We start from the raw sequence: 21,986 nt of genomic DNA on the forward strand, positions 1-21,986 counted from the left end.
TTATTTTTATTACTATTAACCTCCCCTGGTGTACATTGTGCTGACTCCCACACTACTAGAGATGGAATGCCAATGAAGAAAATAGATATAGTAAATTTAATTAAAAGTAATTTACCAGGATTAAGATATACTAAGCTGGTGCTTATTATTTTTACCAATCCATCTCAATACTGATTGAAATACAGGACTCCAGTTTGTTCCATAAAGCTATTTAAAAAATTATAGATCTTGATTTAAATGATACTTTGATACCAATCAGTTATCAAATTAAAACCCCACTGCTTTTAGATAAGGGAGTTAAACATCAACTAAGCATAAAATTTATAGACAACAAAAAATGAAGTCTAGGTGTAGTATGAATCCTTTATTTTCATCCTAGGTCTGTAGGCTTGATATAAATCATATAATCAGAAGTGCGAAATTCAAGTTGCCTAAGAGTAAGGCGAGGAGAGGGAACCTGAGTTATTTAAACCTTCACGAGTTGGGTATAATAAAATCCTAAGAAAATCTCAAGAAATGAAACTTACCAAAGGCATTAATAAACCAAGTAATAGATAATGATTAAGACTCATAATACGAAGGTTACAGATTAATTAATTAGTAGACCACCATAATTTAATAAAACATACGCACAATTCTTTGAGACACATAGGCCCATGTGAAAAATAAAAGACGCAAATTCCAGTAAATCAGTCAGTATAAAGACAATTTTATCTTTTAAAAGACGTCATTATTTTCTTGGCATACTATGCTTAAGCAAACTCATATATGTATATATGTGTATATATATGTATGTATGTATGTATGTATGTATGTATGTATATATATATATATATATATATATATATATATATATATATATATATATATATATATAGTATATATGTATATATAAAAGAGCAAGAGAGAGAGAGTTTGTGTGTGTGTGTATGTTGTTTATTCCTTTTGGAAATAATGTCAACTAATCTATTACAAATATTTTCCTCACTCATAGACTCCCAAAAATGATTAGTATTGGCTTATGATGGCATGTTTACTCTTGAGAATGGAAAATGGTTATGAAAATAAATCCTTGGTTATGAAAATTAGTTAATTCTTCGTTTCCGTCTGGAGTTATGTTGCAGGGTTTCCCATCTTAGAGGATGGCTTTTCGATCTTTCTCCTTTATTATATCGTTTTAGCCTTATATACATAGTTGTTTCGTTGCTTGGTTATGTCTTTATTTTTGAAAATCAGAGTTATAGTTTCCGGTTGCAGTTGGGTATCTCCAATCATGTGTGACAGATGACTAGACAAGTAGACGTACTTTGTGAGTCTGTGAGTGTGTCACCACATCACTGCCACTGTGTCAGTTAGACCACGCGCACAACTATATCTCCGATACGTTCATTACGTTAAATACGTTATGTTGGTTAAAAAGTGTCTCATAAAGCATTATCTTATTTTTCATTTTTTCAATATTAAACTTAGCCGGTGATTATATAAGCTGCAACTCTGTTGCTCGACAGAAAACTCTACGTTAAAAATCCGCCAGCGATCGCTATGCAGGTAGGGGGTGTACATCAACAGCGCCATCTGTCGGGCAGGTACTCAGTACTCAATGTAAACACAGAACTCAATTTTCTCTTTGTCGGGCTACCGGCAAGACCTACTAATTCGCTGTTGCTAACTGGATTTGTTTTCACAACTATTTGGTGAAGTACACTATTCTAGTTTTGAGCTTTCGCTATGCAGGTGTTTTATCTTCATCTCAAAACTTGAACTCGTTTTGGATAGATTTAATTATGGTGACAAAGAGAGTATGGACTTTCTTTCACTTTTAAATGGCCGACCCTTCCCTTAGACGGAAGTGTGTTTAGGTTTTTAGTAATTATCTTATCACGTTATAGATCTATATATTTTATATCTCTCCGCCTTTATTAGGCCTCTTCGATTAACTTTCCATTTATTATAAACATATAAAAATAAATTTTAATGTTTTGTTTATATGCGACCTTTCCTGATAGTAGGCGGTCCTAACTTGGAACCGAAGTTAATCAACGTTGAGCCCTTTATATCGTAATTAGCTTTTAAAGAATTTAAAACTTTTTAAATGTAATATTTTACGAAAGAATTTCTTTGATAGTCTTCGTACTGTTTTCAAAGATGAACTAACGTTTAGTTTTTTATGCTACGCAGTTGTTGACGTTCAGGACGTTCAACATGCGCTCTATCATCACGATAGAGAGAGAGTGTATCACGGTTTCACTTTGCAGTAAGAGTAAATCGATTCTGACGTTTTGTTCATTCTTTCTTAGCTTAAATGTTTTAAATTCTAATTTAAAGGAATTTTTTATTTGAAAAACCTTTCAGTTTTTTTCCTTTAGTCAAATAACATGTTTTTTTGACGAAAAATAATTGGGCTCTTCTCTTAGGTGCGAAATCAAGAGAGAAAGAGAGAGAGAGAGAGATAGAGACGGAGGGAGAGAGAGGAGAGAAAACGTTCCGTTCAAGCGGGTAACGTTGTTCTCGTGTTACTCTCGTCCCTAGTCTCTGTACGGGGAGGAAGGATAAAACGTTTTTAGGTTTTTATTCTCGTCCCCAGGCTATGTGCGGTGAGAGATTGAAAACGTAGTTATATGAACTAGTGTTTAGTCTCTTTCCCAGCCACTGATTTTTCTTTTTATCTTAAAATATGTTTTCTGTTTTTTGCTGGTATTATGAACTTGCATTATACGACTTATTTCGCAATTACTACCTTTTAATGAAGGGTAGAATTGCGTGTTTCAGGTAGAAATAAGTGCAAAACAGAAAATCGAAGTGATAAAGTGATATGCGCAAAGTGTTACAGTGTTGCGTCCGAGGCGCAAAGTGTTACAGTGTTGCGTCCGAGGGTTCGTCTGTTCGTGCCTGTCGTTCACCTAGTCCGGGACCTCTTGCAAGCTCCCAAGCCCAGGGGAGAAGTAATGTCGAACGACTTATGGGTTCGAGAGGCCTTGACCAACGAACAGACGTTTTCCCTCTATGGTATCGGGTGTATCTTACCAAGATCTCCCCTACCATAAGATGAGAGAGACGTTGTTTCTCCTCGCCATCCGTAGGCTTTTCGCATAAGAAACCTGTCACAAGGTTTCAAAGCCCTTAAGCGAAAGTCAGTCCTTTCAGGACAGGTCCAGCGTCCTGGTTACAGCCATTAGGACAGCTCTGACCCTAGGCAGTCATCGGATAACTGCTCGCCGCCTAACAAAAGCGTAACACAGACTCCGAAAGTCTCTTTTTGTAGGCAAAGTGTTGCGGTCACAGACGTTACCCTCGTCTATTACCACAACCATTTCCGTTGATCCTTAAGGGGTTATATGGCAAAACATGCAGTATATGCTTGCCTCCCTTATGGAAGACTATTCTGCCGATTAGTCCGTTTAGTCTAGCCGTTTATCTCATCGATATCCTGGCTTTCAGCCAACCTAACGTTCCTTTGTGCTTACTGTTGACGTTGGCGTAGCCTAGTCACGTCAGTCAGGTTGTTTAGAACCACACTCGATGCGGTCTCGTGTGGTTTTTCAGCCGCATTTGGACGTTAGGCCACTGGCTGATACTCCTGTTGACGTTCTAGACGTTCACTAACAATCGGAGTTGACTTGTTTTGACGCTGTGCGTCAACCTCCGCATTCTAGAGTTGTTTTGACTGCTCAGTCTAGGCAGTCAAAGCAGTCTCGAGTGGACGCTGTACGTCCTCACGCACCTGTTGTGGTTGACAGTTCAGTTGTTGACAGTTCACAGACTGTCAAGCAGTTACATGACGTTGCGTTCTAGTCCGCTACTAATGCACCAGTGAGAGACTCAGCTTTTATCGGACAAGGTTCCTGTAGATGAGGAAATGGCTGTTCTCCCTCCTACTGATATTCCCTTGAGGACTCTGTCAGATGGAGAGGAGCCTTAAGCTGCTTAGCCTCCTATGGACTTTAATTAAATCATGATGATTTTTTTTTAAGGATCTTCGTCCGGATCTTGTAACTGCTGCTCCTCGTTCGCCTAAACGTCAGAGCTTACACTAGGCCTAGCTACTTCTAAGCCGTTGTTTTTAAGCTAGTTCTCTCTCGCTCTCCTAGAGAGCGTTACGTTGGCTAGGCGACTGGTTTTTCACCAGGAGGAGTTTGGGCGATACAGCCTTTGCTTTCCCTTCTTTTAAACTGGTTTATAGAGCGAGAGTCTGATAGGACACGAGAGAAGTTTTCGGCTTGGGAGTTCATGCCTCTGCCCAGATAGACTTCTCAATTCTGGTAGACTCTCCCTGGCGCCTAGCCAGGAGACACTCCAAGTTGTTTACAGGTCAACTTCTCAGCTGTTGTCGAGCCTTTGAAGTTTTGCTGTACTATTATGTCACGCATAACAAGGCTTTCAGGGATGGTAAACGGTTCCGCCTCAGTCGCTAACCCCGTCTGTTGCCACACCTGCTCCCGTAGACCCTAAATGGGCTTTGCTGCAAGACATGCAGTCCAAGCTTGCGTCCTTGATAGAGGACTTAAATGCGGAGAAGAACCTTCTGGCCAACAACCTTCCAACCGGTCGGTTGTGCGCCCTGTTGACGCTGAGGTAACCTACTCGCGTCTGCCAGTTGAGGTGGTTCCTCCACCGATGCGACCCAGTGTGGGTTGCCAGCCGCACGGTGACGTTAAGCGACGCTCGGAGGTGGTTGTTGACGTTCAGGACGTTCAACAACCAGCAGAGGTGACTTGTTGTGACGCAGTGCGTCAACCTCAGCAACCCGGTAGGGTGTTGACTGCACAACCCAGACGGTCTAGACAGTCTCGGGTTGACGCTGTGCTTCCTCGCGCACCCATGGTTGTTGACAGTTCACAGACTGTGCAGCAGTTCCATGATATTGCGTCCGGCTCCGTCACGCATCCACCAGTGCGACCGGATTCAGCGAGTCAGACGTTGCCCACTCCGTTGCCGTTTCCTCATCAGTTTTCGGATGAGGAACCCTCAGATGAGGACGTTGCTGAACAAGACGATCAGCCCCCAGCCCTGCTATCCATCCAGAAGATGCTGAAGAAGGAACGCTGCTCAGTCAGGCTGTGGATGAGTCTGGTAGGGACGCTGTCATCCGTGTATCAATTTGTGTCACTAGGAAGACTACACCTCCGTCCTCTTCTATACCATCTAGCTTTTCACTGGAAAAAGGACAAGACGCTAGAAGCGGTCTCGATCCCGGTTTCCGAAAAGATAAAGTCTGGTCTGACTTGGTGAAAGGACTATATCAACCTAAGAGAGGGTCTTCCCCTGACTGTTCAGACTCCCAACCACGTTCTCTTCTCGGACGCATCGGACGTAGGCTGGGGTGCGACATTAGACGGTCGGGAATGCTCGGGAATATGGAACTCGAGTCAAAGGACAATGCATTTCAACTGCAAGGAGCTACTGGCAGTACATCTGGCCTGGAAAAGCTTCAGGTCTCTCCTTCAAGGCAAAGTGGTGGAGGTGAACTCGGACAACACCACGGCTTTGGCGTACATCTCCAAGCAAGGAGGGACCTACTCTCTGACGTTGTACGAGATCGCAAGGGACCTCCTCACCTGGTCAAAAGGTCTAGACATATCACTAGTAACGAGGTTCATCCAAGGCAACTTGAATGTCATGGCAGATTGTCTCAGTCGGAAGGGACAAATAATTCCAACAGAATGGACCCTCCACAAGGATGTATGCAAGAGACTTTGGGCCACCTGGGGCCAGCCAACCATAGATCTCTTCGCAACCTCGATGACCAAGAGGCTCCCAATATTTTGCTCACCAATCCCGGACCCAGCAGCAGTTCATATAGATGCCTTTCTCCTAGATTGGTCACATCTAGATCTATATGCATTCCCTCCGTTCAAGATTGTCATCAAGGTACTGCAGATGTTCGCCTCTCACGAAGGGACAAGGTTGACGCTAGTTGCTTCCCTCTGGCCCGCGAGAGAATGGTTCACCGAGGTACTTCGATGGCTAGTAGACGTTCCCAGAACACTTCCCCTAAGGGTAGACCTTCTACGTCAGCCACACGTAAAGAAGGTACACCAAGGCCTCCACGCTCTTCGTCTGAATGCCTTCAGACTATCGAAAGACTCTCGAGAGCTAGAAGCTTTTCGAAGGAGGCAGCCAGAGCGATTGCTAGAGCAAGGAGAACATCCACCCTTAGAGTCTACCAATCGAAGTGGGAAATCTTCCGAAACTGGTGCAAGTCAGTATCCGTATCCTCGACCAGTACCTCTGTAACTCAAATAGCTGACTTCCTCTTATATCTGAGGAAAGAACGATCTCTTTCAGCTCCCACTATCAAGGGTTACAGAAGCATGTTGGCATCAGTCTTCCGTCACAGAGGCTTAGATCTTTCCAACAATAAAGATCTACAGGACCTCCTTAAGTCTTTTGAGACCACGAAGGAGCGTCGTTTTGGTTACACCTGGTTGGAATTTAGACGTGGTACTAAGATTCCTTATGTCAGACAGGTTCGAACCGCTACAATCAGCCTCCCTGAAAGATCTCACCTTAAAGACTCTTTTCCTGGTATGCTTAGCCACAGCTAAAAGAGTCAGTGAGATTCATGCCTTCAGCAAGAACATCGGATTCTCATCCGAAACGGCTACATGTTCTACAACTTGGTTTTCTAGCCAAAAACGAGCTGCCTTCTCGGCCTTGGCCAATATCGTTCGATATTCCTAACTTATCGTATGGTTGGAAATGAACTAGAAAGAGTCTTATGCCCTGTAAGAGCTCTTAAGTTCTATTTAAAACGAACTAAACCTTTACGAGGCCCGTCTGAAGCTTTATGGTGTTCAGTTAAGAAACCATCTTTGCCTATGTCAAAGAATGCTTTATCCTATTTTATCAGACTGTTAATACGAGAAGCTCATTCCCATCTGAATGAGGAAGACCAAGCTTTGCTGAAGGTAAGGACACACGAAGTTAGAGCTGTCGCAACTTCCGTGGCCTTTAAACAAAATAGATCTCTGCAAAGTATAATCGACGCAACCTATTGGAAAAGCAAGTCAGTGTTCGCGTCTTTTTATCTTAAGAATGTCCAGTCTCTTTACGAGAACTGCTACACTCTGGGACCATTCGTAGCAACGAGTGCAGTAGTGGGTGAGGGCTCAACCACTACAATTCCCTAATTCCATAACCTTTTTAATCTTTCTCTTGAAATGTTTTATTATTGTTTTTGGGTTGTCCGGAAGGCTAAGAAGCCTTTCGCATCCTACTTGATTTGGCGGGTGGTCAAAGTCATTTCTTGAGAAGCGCCTAGATTAGAGGTTTTGATGAGGTCCTGTTGTATGGGTTGCAACCCTTGATACTTCAGCTCCTAGGGGTCGCTCAGCATCCTAAGAGGATCGCGAGGCTCCGTAAGGAAGACGTACTTAAAAAGGCAGAGTAATTGTTCAAGTCGACTTCCTTACCAGGTACTTATTTATTTTATGTTTGTTATTTTGAATAACTGCTAAAATGAAATAAAAAATCCTTAGCTCATAATAATGTAAACAATTATTGCTGGTCTCTACCCACCCCCCTGGGTGTGATTCAGCTTATATAATCACCAGCTAAATTTAATATTGAAAAATGTTATTCTGATAATAAAATAAATTTTTGAATATACTTACCCGGTGATTATATATTAAAGGACCCTCCCTTCCTCCCCAATAGAGACCCAGTGGACCGAGGAGAAAATTGAATTCTGTGTTTACATTGAGTACTGAGTACCTGCCCGACAGATGGTGCTGTTGATGTACACCCCCTACCTGCATAGCGATCGCTGGCGGATTTTTAACATAGAGTTTTCTGTCGAGCAACAGAGTTGCAGCTTATATAATCACCGGGTAAGTATATTCAAAAATTTATTTTATTATAAAAATAACATTTTATCATTATTAAAGATTAATTTTTTCATAATGATTTATCTGATATTTTGATAAGAAAAATAGCATTAATCTCTAAAGTCATGCTTAATGAACTATATGATTTATTGAGTGAAGTTTCTGAATGCTTTATCCTGGGAACTTGGTCTCATTAGAAATGTGAATGTAAGAGTTGACAGTTAGTGACTTTAAAATGAAAATCACTGAATTAAGGTATCACGAGTTTTGCTGTACTGTCTACAGCAATGTGTAGAATATAGAAATCCACTTTGGAGGGCATTTGTGGACTATGAAAAAGCCTTTAATAGTGTACACTGGCCAATTCTATCGGGAGTTCTGCATTATTATGGAGTTCCTCTTAAATATGTAAATTTGATTCTATTCATAAGAATAGCAAGTGCAAAGTTAATGTAGCTGAGTCCTATCAAATGAATTTCCAGTGAACAGTGGAGTACTCCAAGGGAATGTGCTATCACCTATGTTTTTTATTCTCCTCATGGATTTTGTAATGCTTAGAATAGTTGAGGATGATGGGGAAAGATTGAACTGGATTGGCAATAGGAAATTAGCTGACCTAGAGTATGCTGATGACACTGTCCTTATTAGCAGAACACCATAGGATTTGCAATTTTTGCTTGCCCGAATGCATGAAATGTCACATGAGGTTGGGTTCAAGATAGATATAAGAAAGACTGAGATGGTGAAATTGGAATATGCAATGGAAGATGAAATATCATTGTAAGGAGAACTATAATCTCTAATACAGGCTTTTTAGAATTTGAGTTTAATGAAAGATTGAAAAAATGCAAATCAGACAATGGCTGGATTAAGAAAAATTTAGAAATAAAATCACCATAAATCACATAAAAATCAGGCTATATATCAGTTTAGTGAGATCGATGTTACTCTATGTACAGTACGTGGGTCGAGGTGTGACAATGAATAAAACTATAAGAGAAATTACTTGAGTGCTATATATGGAAGAGATCATGGTGAAGGGTAGACGGAGAAACTTTTGGGCATGCTCTTTGCACTTCCCAAGAGGTGTTAGTACACCAAACATTTAACTGGGCTCCACAAGACACTAGAAGAGTTAGAAGACCCAGGCTTACATGACTGAGGACTGTGAAGCGTGAAGTAGGAGATGATGAATGGAGAAGTATTTATTTAAATGTATAATGTCCCCCTACAAGGAATGACAACTTAAAAGACAAAATTCAATTAGTCTTATCTTTATTCCCGAATGCCTTACAACAAACTAAACAAAAAACAAAAGAACAAATCACAATAAAATACAGAATCTAAGGGAACTAACCGGCCATTTTAAGGTTTAATAACAACAAAATGAAAGAATAACTTTTTCAGGAAATGAGAGTTAAACACCCAACAATTAATTCTAAGAATAACAGGCAGTATGATGAATAATCGTAATACTTAAAATCCTATATACATAATTTAAAAATCTTACACTCCTCCTCCTTAAGTATTTACATATCTTCAATAACAATTAATCTCTTAATATATTAGTCTATTTCTCAAAGGATACCTTCATTTAGTTGATGCATCCTCAGCCACATTCCTACCATCTAAGGTATCTCCTGTTTCTGGTTGACCTTCACCATCTACATTAGTGACCACACTTTTACGGTCTTGCACAATTTCTGGTTCAGGCACAGGGAAAATTACAACCAATGGCCATACTTCTGGGATCTGTTTCTCATTTAAAACATCTAGAGGTTCTACAAACTGGTACTTTCCCTCAGTGTGAGCAACTGGTCAATATCCTCAAGTATATCCCTTCCATCCACTGCCTCCCTATGGTTAACAGATCCTGTGATGGACTTTACTTCCTCATTTTCCCAAGTCCAACTTCCTCTGACTTCATTCTTACGAACTGACTCACCGACTTAGAGTGAACGTTGTCCTGGTTTTCCCAGATCATGATTATGTTTTAGGGAAGACTGGGCTTCAACTGCCTGTTCAGTAGGCTGTACGTAGTAATGACAATCTTGTTTGAACCTCTCTCTGGAGAAACTCAAATAATGGTGTTTTTCTCGTAGAGGCCATGAGTATAACGATAAGAGAAAAGAAATACTGTATATCAATTAATGTCTGGATATTGAAATTTCCATAATTTTTAATAGGAAACCTCTTGAATGTCTGAACTAGCCTCTCCACTTGCCCATTACTCTCAAGTGTATATGGTGCCGTCCATAAATGCTTAACTCAATTATTATGAAAAAGTCGGAAAATTCCTGTGACACAAATTGGGTACCATTATCACTAACCAAAATCTTAGATAAACCATATGAGGCAAATACCATTCTCATCAATTCAATCACTTTTGTAGAAGACATGGTGTTTACAGAAAATATTTCAGGCCACTTTAAATAAGAGTCTATAACCAAAAGAAATTCTTTATTTTTTTTCCCGCAAAATCTCTATGTATTCTTTCCCAAGGACCTCTAGCTAATGGCCATGGACTTAATGGAGCTTGTGATGGCATATTCTGATTAACTTGACATATCTGGCAACTACTGATCATTTTCTCAATATCATTATCCATGCCAGGCCACCAAACATAACTTCATACTCTACGCTTTGTTTTAACTATCCCCACTTGTTCATTATGTAATTCCTTTAAATTCCAATTTCTAAGGCTGGTTGGTATCACAACTCTGTCGCCATGGATAAAACATTCTTGTTCAATAGATGATTCACTATTTATTCTGTGAAAGGCTTCAAAATCAACAGGACATACCTTTGGCCATCCACTTATAACACAGTACTGTACATGATTTTATATAACACTATTTCTTTTCTTCTCGGCCATAATCATTTTAGAAGACAATGGTAATACATCCATGAAACATACTATATACTCAGAATCTGATGTCTTTGTTTCAGGACGATATAATCTAGACAACATATCGGCATTTGCATGGTATTTGCTTGATCTATAACAAATAGAAAAATCATATGCTGATGAAGCTAAGGCCCAACCTTGAATTCGTGAAGAGGCAGCCTCCGGTACACATTTTTCATTTCCCAACAATCTAATTAATGGTTGGTGATCACTCAATAATTGCAAATGCCTACCCCACAAATACGTTCTAAATTTTGATATGGCAAATATGATAGACAACGCCTCTTTTTCCATGTGGGAGTAATGACGTTATGCCATTGTTTGGAACCAAGATGTGTAAGCTGTAGGCTTTTCAATTCCATTATGGATCACAGGGAGATGATAGTGCCCAAACCATACAAAGATGCATCTGCCGCCAATCATATTTTTAAGTGTGCATTAAAATGAACTAATAATGTGGCAGATATTAGCATGTGTTTTACTTCTTTAAAAAGATTTTCCCAACTTTCCCCCAATATAAATCTTCTACTCTTACGAAGCGAATTATGCAATGGTTCTACAACTGTAGAAAGCTCCTTCAGAAATTTGCCATAATAAACTACCATACCTATAAATTATCTAACTTCTGACACATCCGTAGCCTTTAGCTGTCCGTAAGCACGAGTAAGATCTCATTTTTTAAAATTATCTATCTCTGGCCAATTTAGCAAACAAGTCTTGTGTTGTCAGAAATGGATAAACATCAATGGCAATTGCTTTGTTTACAGAGGACCTATAATCTCCGTATATACGAACAGTACCATCTTTTTTAGCAATGCATACGATAGGTGTGGCTTATTTGATGTGTGTGGCTTTTGAGATAATCCCTTGCTCTTCCATCACATTTAATTGCTTACTCACTTTTTCTCACATAGCATAAGGAATAGGTTGTGCATGACAGATCTTTGGAGGGTAGTTATCCTTCATCTTAAAATGAGCCTGAAAACCATTAGGCTAATCCTCTCTACAGAATCCCAAAATACCCGAGGGTAGGATTTTATGAATGAAAGCTCCTCTCGAGCTTGAAAAATATTTTGCCAAACTAATTTGAGATACATTAGCTGATGCCGCGGCAAAAAGTCTTAATTCACGATATGTTTTCTTGGTCATTTTGAATGATCTCTACAGCTTTAACAAAGGTTGTCACTTTTTTTTAACAATTCTTTGCTGAAGTTCTATACCTGCAATACCTTCAATAAATGTATCCTGTAGTGCATCGTTCAGAAAATCTCCGTAATGACTCGGCCTGTTTCAGAGGACAGCTACATAATCAGCTATCATTTCATTACTTCCTAGGCATCTTCTGTTGAACTTGATTCGTTCTGCCATTACACTCCTCACAGGCGAAAAATGATTATTAAGAACTGAAACTAATTCTTCAAACGTCTTTGCATTCAGGTTGATTGGATTTATCAAGTTTCTTAAGATTGCGTAATTCTTAGACCCAACAAGAGTTAAAAACACAGCCGTTTTCTTTTCTTCCTTAATGTTATTCACAGAAAAGAAAAGCTCAACTCTTTCAATATACACTTCAAAATCTTCCTGGTTAGGGCAAACTTCCGAAATAGTTCCAAGGTATTGACATCTCGATGTTGAATTCAATAAGGAGTTATAACAACACATAAGATGAAACATGATCCTCCATCCCATCCTCATCGCCTGTTATGTCCCTACAAGGAATGACAACTTGAACAACAAACTTCAATTAGTCTTATCTTTATTCCTGACTGCTTACAACAAACTAAATGAAAAACAAAAGAAGTCACAAGAAAATACAGAATCTAAGGGAACTAACTAGTAATTTTAAAGTTTAATAACAATGAAATGAAAGAACAACTCTTCCAGGAAATAAGAGTTAAACAAAAAATAATTAATTATTTAATATGAACAGGTATTATGAATGATACATGAAAATATATACATAATTTACAAATCTTGCAAAAAGCACAAGATGAGACAAGTGGCAAAATATAACCTAGGTCTTTTGCATCAATATTAGTAGATGTTAATGATGTCCTTATCCTTGCTGTCCAAACTCTCTTACCCTTTTCACTGTCTGGATTTTTGGAGGGGACACCATGTCCAGGATTAGAGTGTTTTTCAAAATCAAATATGGGAGCTGTGGTGATCTTGCCAACTATAAAATTTTTGGACCCTAAGAGTGTCAGTCTGATATTGGCACACACAACTATTCTCATGCCGAACTTTAGTCCTTGGATTTCAGTGATGGGCCAGTTTCGGAGAGATAGGACTCTCAGCATTCTGTCCGGTTTGCCTGCCACTATAATTAAAGGTGGGATGATTGTATTCTTGAAATGCTCTCAGTCTCTTCAAGCAAGTTTTGTTTACACTTGAACTTGCTAATCTTAGTGGTACCATCCCTTTGAGGTAGGGTAGGAAGTGGACATTTGGGAGTCAGCTCTTGCAGGTGTCATTGGTTGTGGAATTAATTCCATAAATGGATAGTAGGTTCTCTTTTAGGATGTCAGTCTAATGTTTTCTATTCCTTAGATTTTTTTTTCATTCATTTTGTTTATCTTTATTCCTTCCCCCCCAAATAAAAACTAATAAATAAAATTGATGTTTCTTGTACTCCTGAACCAAATGGTGAACACGGCACTATTGATGACTTTTGCTACTCGAATAAGGAAATTTCTGTTGATATTCTCAGATCTAAATTGGATCTCACTAAAAATAACTGTGTCCAGCGTTATCAAACTGGAACCTTTCGTTCCCTCTTCCCCAGGACCCCAAGGGACTAAAAATGTTTGGGATATAAAAGGGATTTTGACATACAGTAGGAAAAATCTATTTTTGGGTGAGATCCATGTCCTCCTGATGGAAGTTCCTCTACCAGAGAATTTTACCTCTAGAGGTATCACAGGGTTGCTACCCCTGGAGCAAATATCCCGAAAGATATCGTGTATGTAACATGTAACAAGGACTTGTTTTAAACAACCATGGCTATCCTTCTCCGAATAGAGTTAACCTTGTCTAGAAGGATATGGGATAGGATTGGATACATGAGAGAGCTGTTACATCTCCAATACCAGTGTGTTACTGTAAACACACTCGCTGGTTTGCCATTCCAGCAGCAGCTATCGTATGGAAAATGGCCTCACACTGAGAATTGGGAGGGGATGAAAAGTAACGGGTTGGTCCATCAGGATATCATGGTTATCTCACCCAAAAATAGGTTTTTCTTTATGTCAAAATCCCCTTTTTTGGGCTCTAAGCCATGTCGTCCTAATGGAAGTGTACCAGAGAATTAAGAATTATCAGTTGTGGCAATTTAGAGTGTTAACCACATAAGTGCTATTTTGTGTCAACCTCGCTAATTAAAGAAGATTTAAAATTGTTCTATGTTTAGTGTATCTAATGATGGTTTGCTTTACACTTCCAAATATAGCTATTTGGTGCAACAGTCCAACTCTAAGTGTGGACTATGCAAGTTTTTGTAAACTGTAATTAAATTAAACAGTTATCATCACAACCCCACTCACTGTGAAGAAAGTACATTTGTAAGAACACATATCGACTAACCAATAGTCTGTAAAAAGGAGGGTTTAAAAAATAGAGGTACACTACTTTTTATTTAGGAACAGTAGGTCCATATAAAGGAAACGCCAAAAGATGTACAGTCTTTTATTATTTCCAAAAGCAAACAAATGTAACAAAATTGGTGCAACAATATTTAAATTTTTTGTGTTTAAAACAAGAGATTTTTACCCCAGTAATATAGTATGGAATAGAATAGTAACATCATTCCATATGATGAAAATAAGATCACCATTTGACCCTTCAATATAAACATAGTTTAAATACAATGTAAATTAGAACATTTAACCTGCACTATGCACACTATAATTAATAGTCCCATATTATACAGTCCATAAGAGTCCATGCACAACACTAAGAAGCTGGTTTAATCACACTACCAGCTGCCACAACGAAGTGTTTAATTTCTTCGTATTGTTGCAAGTAATGTTTGAAAAACACTCTTGAAGATTTCCATCCAGTGTAAGTTTGTAAGCCTTCGAAGGACATATACTGGATGAAGTTCAAGGAAGAGGCAACTTTTATAGGATCATGACCCAATGGCATACTATCCAGGTCAGCCCCTCTGATAAAATAGGTGAGTTTGGACCTCAGCTGTTTTGAAGAGAGATTAGATCCTGTTGTTTCCCCTTTTAAAAGTTGTCCGCCTTTAAAGGCTTCACTCTTTGACAGGTAAGCTTTAAAGAATTCCACATGGCACAGAGAAGAATCTTCCTTTAGAGAGGTGATCCTCTCATGCCCCCAACATTTCGTGGGGATTTCATTTTTAGCCAGGAATGAAGAATCTGGATATAAATTAACTTTTCCCGACTCCGAGAATTCGATGTGACCATCATCCCTTGATAGTGCCAAAATCTCGCTGACTCTAGCACCATAAGCAATAGCAAGTAAAAAGATCAATTATTGAGTAATATCCCTCAAAGAAGCAGAATATTTATCTATTGAGGAGGCTAAGTGCAAGACTTTGTCCAAAGACCATGAGATGGTTTTGTGGGGAGCATTTGGTTTCAGTTTACCACAAGCCTTAAGGATCTTATCAAACAGTTCGCTGTTGAGTTTTATATTTAAAGCATAAGCAATAGGTATGGCTATGGCCGATTTACATTAAGAAATAGTTGTGGAGGTCAGACCCTATTCATGTACAGTATTTCTATGTTGGCGTGTGTGTCCAAATCACACAGAAAGCATTCTCTAAAGGGAGACATAGCTGTGTCGTTCTTCAACCCCGCCTGGTTTCCCCCTCTGATTCACACTCACAACACCACCTAGAGCACCAGTCATGCAAGTTGTTGAAAGCTCTGTTTGGTTGCATTCCATCACATTGTCTGTGGCAAAATTGTTTCTTTTGTCATCATCAGAAGATTTTTGTTCATCATATGTATGCCCTTTTTTTGTTTTGTTTCATTGTTAATGTCGGCTACCCCCCAAAATTTGGGGAAGTGCCTTTGGTATATGGATGGATGTATGCCTTATAATTATTCATTGTAATAGACTTCTTGTGCCAAAGGAAACAAACCAATATTTTCTTTACATTTCTGTATAATTTAAGGTCCGTCCGTTCCTGATGAGTAGGTTTTTATCTTTTGGCGGCTCTCCATGTGGAATTATTACGTAACCATATAATCACTTCACATTGAATATAAAAGTTTTTTTTTATATACATAGAATCACAGAGCCTTATTATTATTTAGAGTAAAATAACATGAAAATAATTATGAAAAAGGTTTCTATAATCACTTTATTATGAATAGAAAGAATTTTTTCTTTGTTTATATTGAAATACAATAGAAAATAAAGCAAACTTATAAAAACTTTATTCTGTAATCAGCAGTCAAACGAATAAACATGGAAATATTGATTATTATTGAGTAAGTGTGCATGTACATTCAATGGTGAAAAATCTCATATACAGCTACCAAGAGCAGATCCGTTGCCTCTTTGTGAAGCTTCCTTGGTTTTGGATCATGGAAACTTTCTTTAATTTTCTGTTTCTTCTAACTTAGAAAAATCTTTTTTCATCAGTGGTGGCTTGTAGAGCTCGATCAACTTGTCAAAATTGTCTTCTTCCAACTCCTAAAGTTTATCACCAAGGGATACCACATCTTTCAATACATACTTTACTGGCTCATATAAACCTTCAAAATCCTGAATGAATTAAGGGCACAGTTTCTTCCATAAACCATCCATTGCTTGTTGAATCACTTCTGGCCTAGATGCACTGATACTTAATATAGTCTAATAAATATTTTATGCTTTCCAAAACACCTGAATGTTTTTGCCGTATTCTGGAAATGTAGCATAAATGGGCTGATGCAATGTAAAAATTTGACAGTACTCCTACAAGAGAGCGATAACAAAACAATCCAAGGTTTGAAGGAGAGACTTAGATTTCAATGAAAGGAAAAGGGAGATTTTTTTAATTTTTAGGGCGGATGGTTACATTTAACCAGCTTTGAGAAAGAAGTAATATTAATGCAAGATAAGGATAGAAATAATTGATTTTATTATTAAGATTGTGTGTTAGTTTCTTCTAGGTGAAGATATACTGTATCTCATTGACGGTGCTGGCTTCTATGGTGGAATACAATTTTTTTTTTTTATTTTATCATTATTTTAGTCTCAATTTTTCCTAAAGATAGTAATTTTCATTATTCTGTATGATTGAGTTACATGAACAAGCATATTTTATGAATGATTTGTCATTTGAATGACTTTTAAATAATATTTTTCCTTTTGTATAGTATGTATTTCTTTCTTTTAACAAATATGATCATCTAGGTTTTATGTAAACTTCTGCATAGACATCAATTACTCTTTCAATTGTAAAACTTAGATTTTCTGCCATTATTTTCTTGCTACAGAATTTAGCAGCACAGGCAAGAAGAAGTGTTGGGAGAGGTGACCACCAGGCTGTGCTTTCTATTTTAGCCATGCTGCGACATGTAACTAGTATGCAGCCAGAATATGATCGCCTCCTTACAAATTGCCAAACTTCAATACGGTCCAAATTTGCTGCTATCATCAATATGCTTCAAGATACAGTAAGTACATATTTGTTGACTTACAGAATTAAGGTAAATTTTTGTCCTTGCTTTGTTTGGTAACTGTTCAACATTGTTAAAGCATCAATATCTTTCCAAAGCTTTTAACTCTGTATACTGTACATTCCTTCATCTGAATATTATTTTTTAAATCCTTATGTATAAAAACATGCCTCAAATTGGTCCTGTGATGGAAGTAGTTGTTTAGAATATGATACAGATGATCAAATGAAATTCTTAACTAAAACAGAATACAGTAGTTAGTTGTAGAAAAAGGAAATTATTAGTCATATCAGGACTACTGTAAGGAATACTGCTAATTACAGCCTCATTTTTAATACAGTACTATCAAGTGATATAGTGGTAAACGTTGAAAAAAGTCACAGTAACATCCTTTATATATGGTATGACATAACAGTCAGCAAGATAATCATAAATGAGAGAATTCGATAGAATCAATAAACATTAGCTAGAGAGTATACCAGGATGGGAAGAGGAAAATTATGATGTTAAGGATTTTTTAGCAAATGAGAACAAGGAGAAAATTTCAATTCAAGATCTCATATTATTGCATAGAATTTTATATTAAACTTTATTGAAGCTGTAAAGGTACTAAATTTTATTATTTTTTTTTTTTTGCTTTTGAAACTAGAAGAGAAACATTTCATAATGTTTTAAAAATCATATATATTTAGAGTACAGTAACTTAATGTAGGATTTTGGCGCTCCCATGATCATTGAAAAATTGTAAAAACAGAATTTTTATATTATAATATTTCATTTCTAGACTCCCCTGATGTTCATATTGCTTCTCTCCAGAAGCTCATTTCATAAAAAAGTTCAATTTTCTCTCCTTGCAAAAGATACAAACCCCCAGCAAAGTAATGAAACAATCTAACAGTTAATGGTAAGTAGCACAATAGGAGTTACTCTTTTTTCAGTTTGGAAATTGAAAGTATATCCTATTCTTTGCCACCAGAAGTCAATTGGGAGTTGGATTGACATGTATATGAATATCAGGTGAGTATAGAAATGAAATATTTTATTAATGAAATTCAGCTTATTCCTATGAACCTTCTATGGTGTTCATATTGTTGACTCCCGCATTCCGAAAGAGGTTGGATGCCAGAAATGTAATCGAAAGAGTTGTGTCAACAATAATTTGAAATGTATAACCCAATTAGAATTCTAGACTCAATGAGTCTAGAATTTAATCGGAAGATCTCAAAAAGGTTTTCCTAATAGGTCTCCAGATGGTTTTCCAACAACATTTGGAGCAACAAAAAAAAATCTATAACTTTATTTCGATCAAAAGATTTAGAAGGCCACAGCTGCAGCCACTATAGGACCAAGAGGCCAATAATCTTGATAAGAAAGCTAGAATTTCTCAAGATAATGTCTCATCTAACATCAAACACGTACATTACTGAACCATCTCTAGAATTCTTTGCTAAAAAAAACTTTCTGCAAAATTTAAGACAGGTAGGCTTACTCTTGTTATCTAGGACCTTAATCTACACAATTTTTGCAAGAATTGGAACTAAACTTGTCAAGTTCCTGACTTCAAAACTTCAATGCAGAAATACAATGCCTTTTGGAAAGAGGATGAATCGACATTTTGATCTCACCTAGGGATGGTAGTGTATACTGTATATCCAATATTGATAGTTCTTTTATAATATACTGAATGTCTTACTCAACAAGGACCTCTATTCTCAGATGAAATACTTACAACAATTCCTTTTAAGAGGGGTGAACAAGTAAATTGAAACTAACTAAATCTTGAAACAAATCAGCCCCAAAAATACACAATTAACTTGGTCTCAAAACTCCCCTTAAAAGATAGTTTGTAGATTACTATGTGCTTAACAGTTAGATTCATAAGGGTAAGTTCACCAAAGATTCAAAGTTCAACCTACTACATACAGTATGTAAAACCCAATCCCAATCCGGTCAAGTAGACCTGATTACTGGCAGCCTATACAGACAGGCTTAATCATTAGTTATAATACCTGAAAGCAGATATCTAGCTAGCTAGTTTTAGTTATTGATACATTCTTAGACTGACCATAAAAATGAACTAACTATTGTTTAGGATACAAAATAATGGTAGATTGTTTTTTAAGACTTATAGAGGACAATCAATGCCTACTTGTTAGGCTGTAGTCTTCTCCAAACAGGGAAGAAGTGGGACAGTCTTGCCCATACTGGACATCAGTGGAAGGGTTGTCCTACAGTTTTACAATAAGTTTTTTCAGTTCAGTTGGCAATCCTTCTTAAACGTCTACTTTAACGAAATTCTCTTGTTTTAACTCTTGAACAAAAGGGTCTCCTTGTTGTCATGTCTGAGTATGTGAGTTTTAAGTATTTCTATAAATTGACCTCAGAACTTCAGTTTGAGTTCTTTTCTCTACTTTAGTAATTATTGTACTATATTGATGTTCACTCCATCTAACACAGGTACTAAAATAGGAGAAGAAATTAATTTTTTTTTGTTCCATTGATATTGAACCTACCATAGATGTACAGTACATATTCACTCACTTCTATAAATCATAAAGTACACAAAGGCTAATAATGCTTCAAAGGTCCCATCCGACAGTTTAATCTAAGCAAGCCTGATAATCTAAAATTATATCTAAATCCTGATGTCCAGAAGATTTACCTTTTATGAGATTACAAACAATGCCTAGAATAGCATCTACAAAAGGAGGAGGTGATTCAATTACAATCCCTATCTGATTACTTACAAATGATATCTCCTTTCTTATATCACTTACATAACCTTAATTCAGAGATTTCCTTTTATGAAGCAAAATGATTGGATCAAGACTGGTTACTAAATCGCAATCCAAGATGAGGCTAGGTAATTTATTAGTTTTATCAAATTAGCACATCTCTGTTAAAGATGTTCAAAGCACAAAATGTGAACCCGAATCAACAGATTTTTCTAAATTAGAGACAAAATTTTTTTTTAATACAAAATAAAGCTGGAGAGTTGGGCTGTGTAAACGGTTTTGTAAGTAGACATTTTCCGATTTGGTAGAATACGAGACTTCCAAACTTACTTTAATCAATATATTAAGGTATATCTCAGCTTTAAGGTTTTACAATGATAGAAAAAACTTTTACATCCACACTTTCACCAGAAAACTCTCAATCAATCAATCAGTCCTCACTTTCCCTGTCGTGAAGGAGAATCTGTGGGAAAATCACTTTATATCTTGGTTTGTTTATCATTTGCAGAGAGAGGTAGCTGTGGGAGCACCCAGATGCGTTTTGCTTTTGAATGTGCATACTAGTGCCTACATTGATTCCAATAATGTTATTAAGAGTCAAGCTAGTGGTCGAACTTGCAGCTTAATGGTGTACACTGTCGTCTGAAACATGGTTAAGATTATCAATTTTATTTTAACTTCATTCACCCCCCTCAGATTTTAAACAAATTATACGATATGATACGCCATCTACATACGTGATATGAGTATGATGAGAAGTGCTTGCCTTAGCAATTGAAAGGATATTAAATCAAGGCATCCCATTGGGTCTTCTACCTCACAATCAAGTTGTTTTATAGAGTGATATGAGTATGATGAGAAGTGCTTGCCGTAGCAATTGAAAGGAAATTGGATCAAGGCATCCCATTGGGTCTTCTACCTCACAATCAAGTTGTTTTATAGAGTGATATGAGTATGATGAGAAGTGCTTGCCTTAGCAATTGAAAGGATATTAGATCAAGGCATTCCATTGGGTCTTTTACCTCACAATCAAGTTGTTTTATAGAGTGGTATGAGTATGATGAGAAGTGCTTGCCTTAGCAATTGAAAGGATATTAGATCAAGGCATTCCATTGGGTCTTCTGCCTCACAATCAAGTTGTTTTATAGAGTGATATGAGTATGATGAGAAGTGCTTGCCTTAGCAATTGAAAGGATATTAGATCAAAGTATTCCATTGGGTCTTCTACCTCACAATCAAGTTGTTTTATAGTGTGATATGAGTATGATGAGAAGTGCTTGCCTTAGTAATTGAAAGGAAATTGGATCAAGGCATCCCATTGGGACTTATCAAGTTGTTTTATAGAGTGATATGAGTATGATGAGAAGTGCTTGCCTTAGCAATTGAAAGGATATTAGATCAAGGCATTCCATAGGGTCTTCTACCTCACAATCAAGTTGTTTTATAGAGTGATATGAGTATGATGAGAAGTGCTTGCCTTAGCAATTGAAAGGATATTAGATCAAGGCATTCCATTGGGTCTTCTGCCTCACAATCATGTTGTTTTATAGAGTGATATGAATATGATGAGAAGTGCTTGCCTTAGCAATTGAAAGGAAATTAGATCAAGGCGTCCCATTGGGTCTTCTGCCTCACAATCAAGTTATTTTATAGAGTGATATGAGTATGATGAGAAGTACTTACCTTAGCAATTGAAAGGATATTAGATCAAGGCATTCCATTGGGTCTTCTGCCTCACAATCAAGTTGTTTTATAGAGTGATATGAGTATGATGAGAAGTGCTTGCCTTAGCAATTGAAAGGATATTAGATCAAGGCATTCCATTGGGTCTTCTACCTCACAATCAAGTTGTTTTATAGAGTGATATGAGTATGAT

General features: G+C 37.4%; 1 protein-coding gene across 2 annotated transcripts in view; it reads left to right on the top strand.

The window, feature by feature from the left end:
• Exo70 (exocyst complex component 7) overlaps positions 1-21,986 on the top strand; it is a 394,184-nt gene that overhangs the window by 248,999 nt on the left and 123,199 nt on the right. For both annotated transcript variants that reach the window (XM_068378599.1, XM_068378598.1), the window contains exon 10: positions 17,193-17,372. In XM_068378599.1, coding sequence (XP_068234700.1) covers positions 17,193-17,372 — 180 coding nt within the window. The remainder of the gene's footprint in view (positions 1-17,192; positions 17,373-21,986) is intronic.

Source organism: Palaemon carinicauda, chromosome 8 (assembly GCF_036898095.1).
Source record: "Palaemon carinicauda isolate YSFRI2023 chromosome 8, ASM3689809v2, whole genome shotgun sequence".
Classification (NCBI taxonomy): Eukaryota; Metazoa; Arthropoda; class Malacostraca; order Decapoda; family Palaemonidae; genus Palaemon; species Palaemon carinicauda.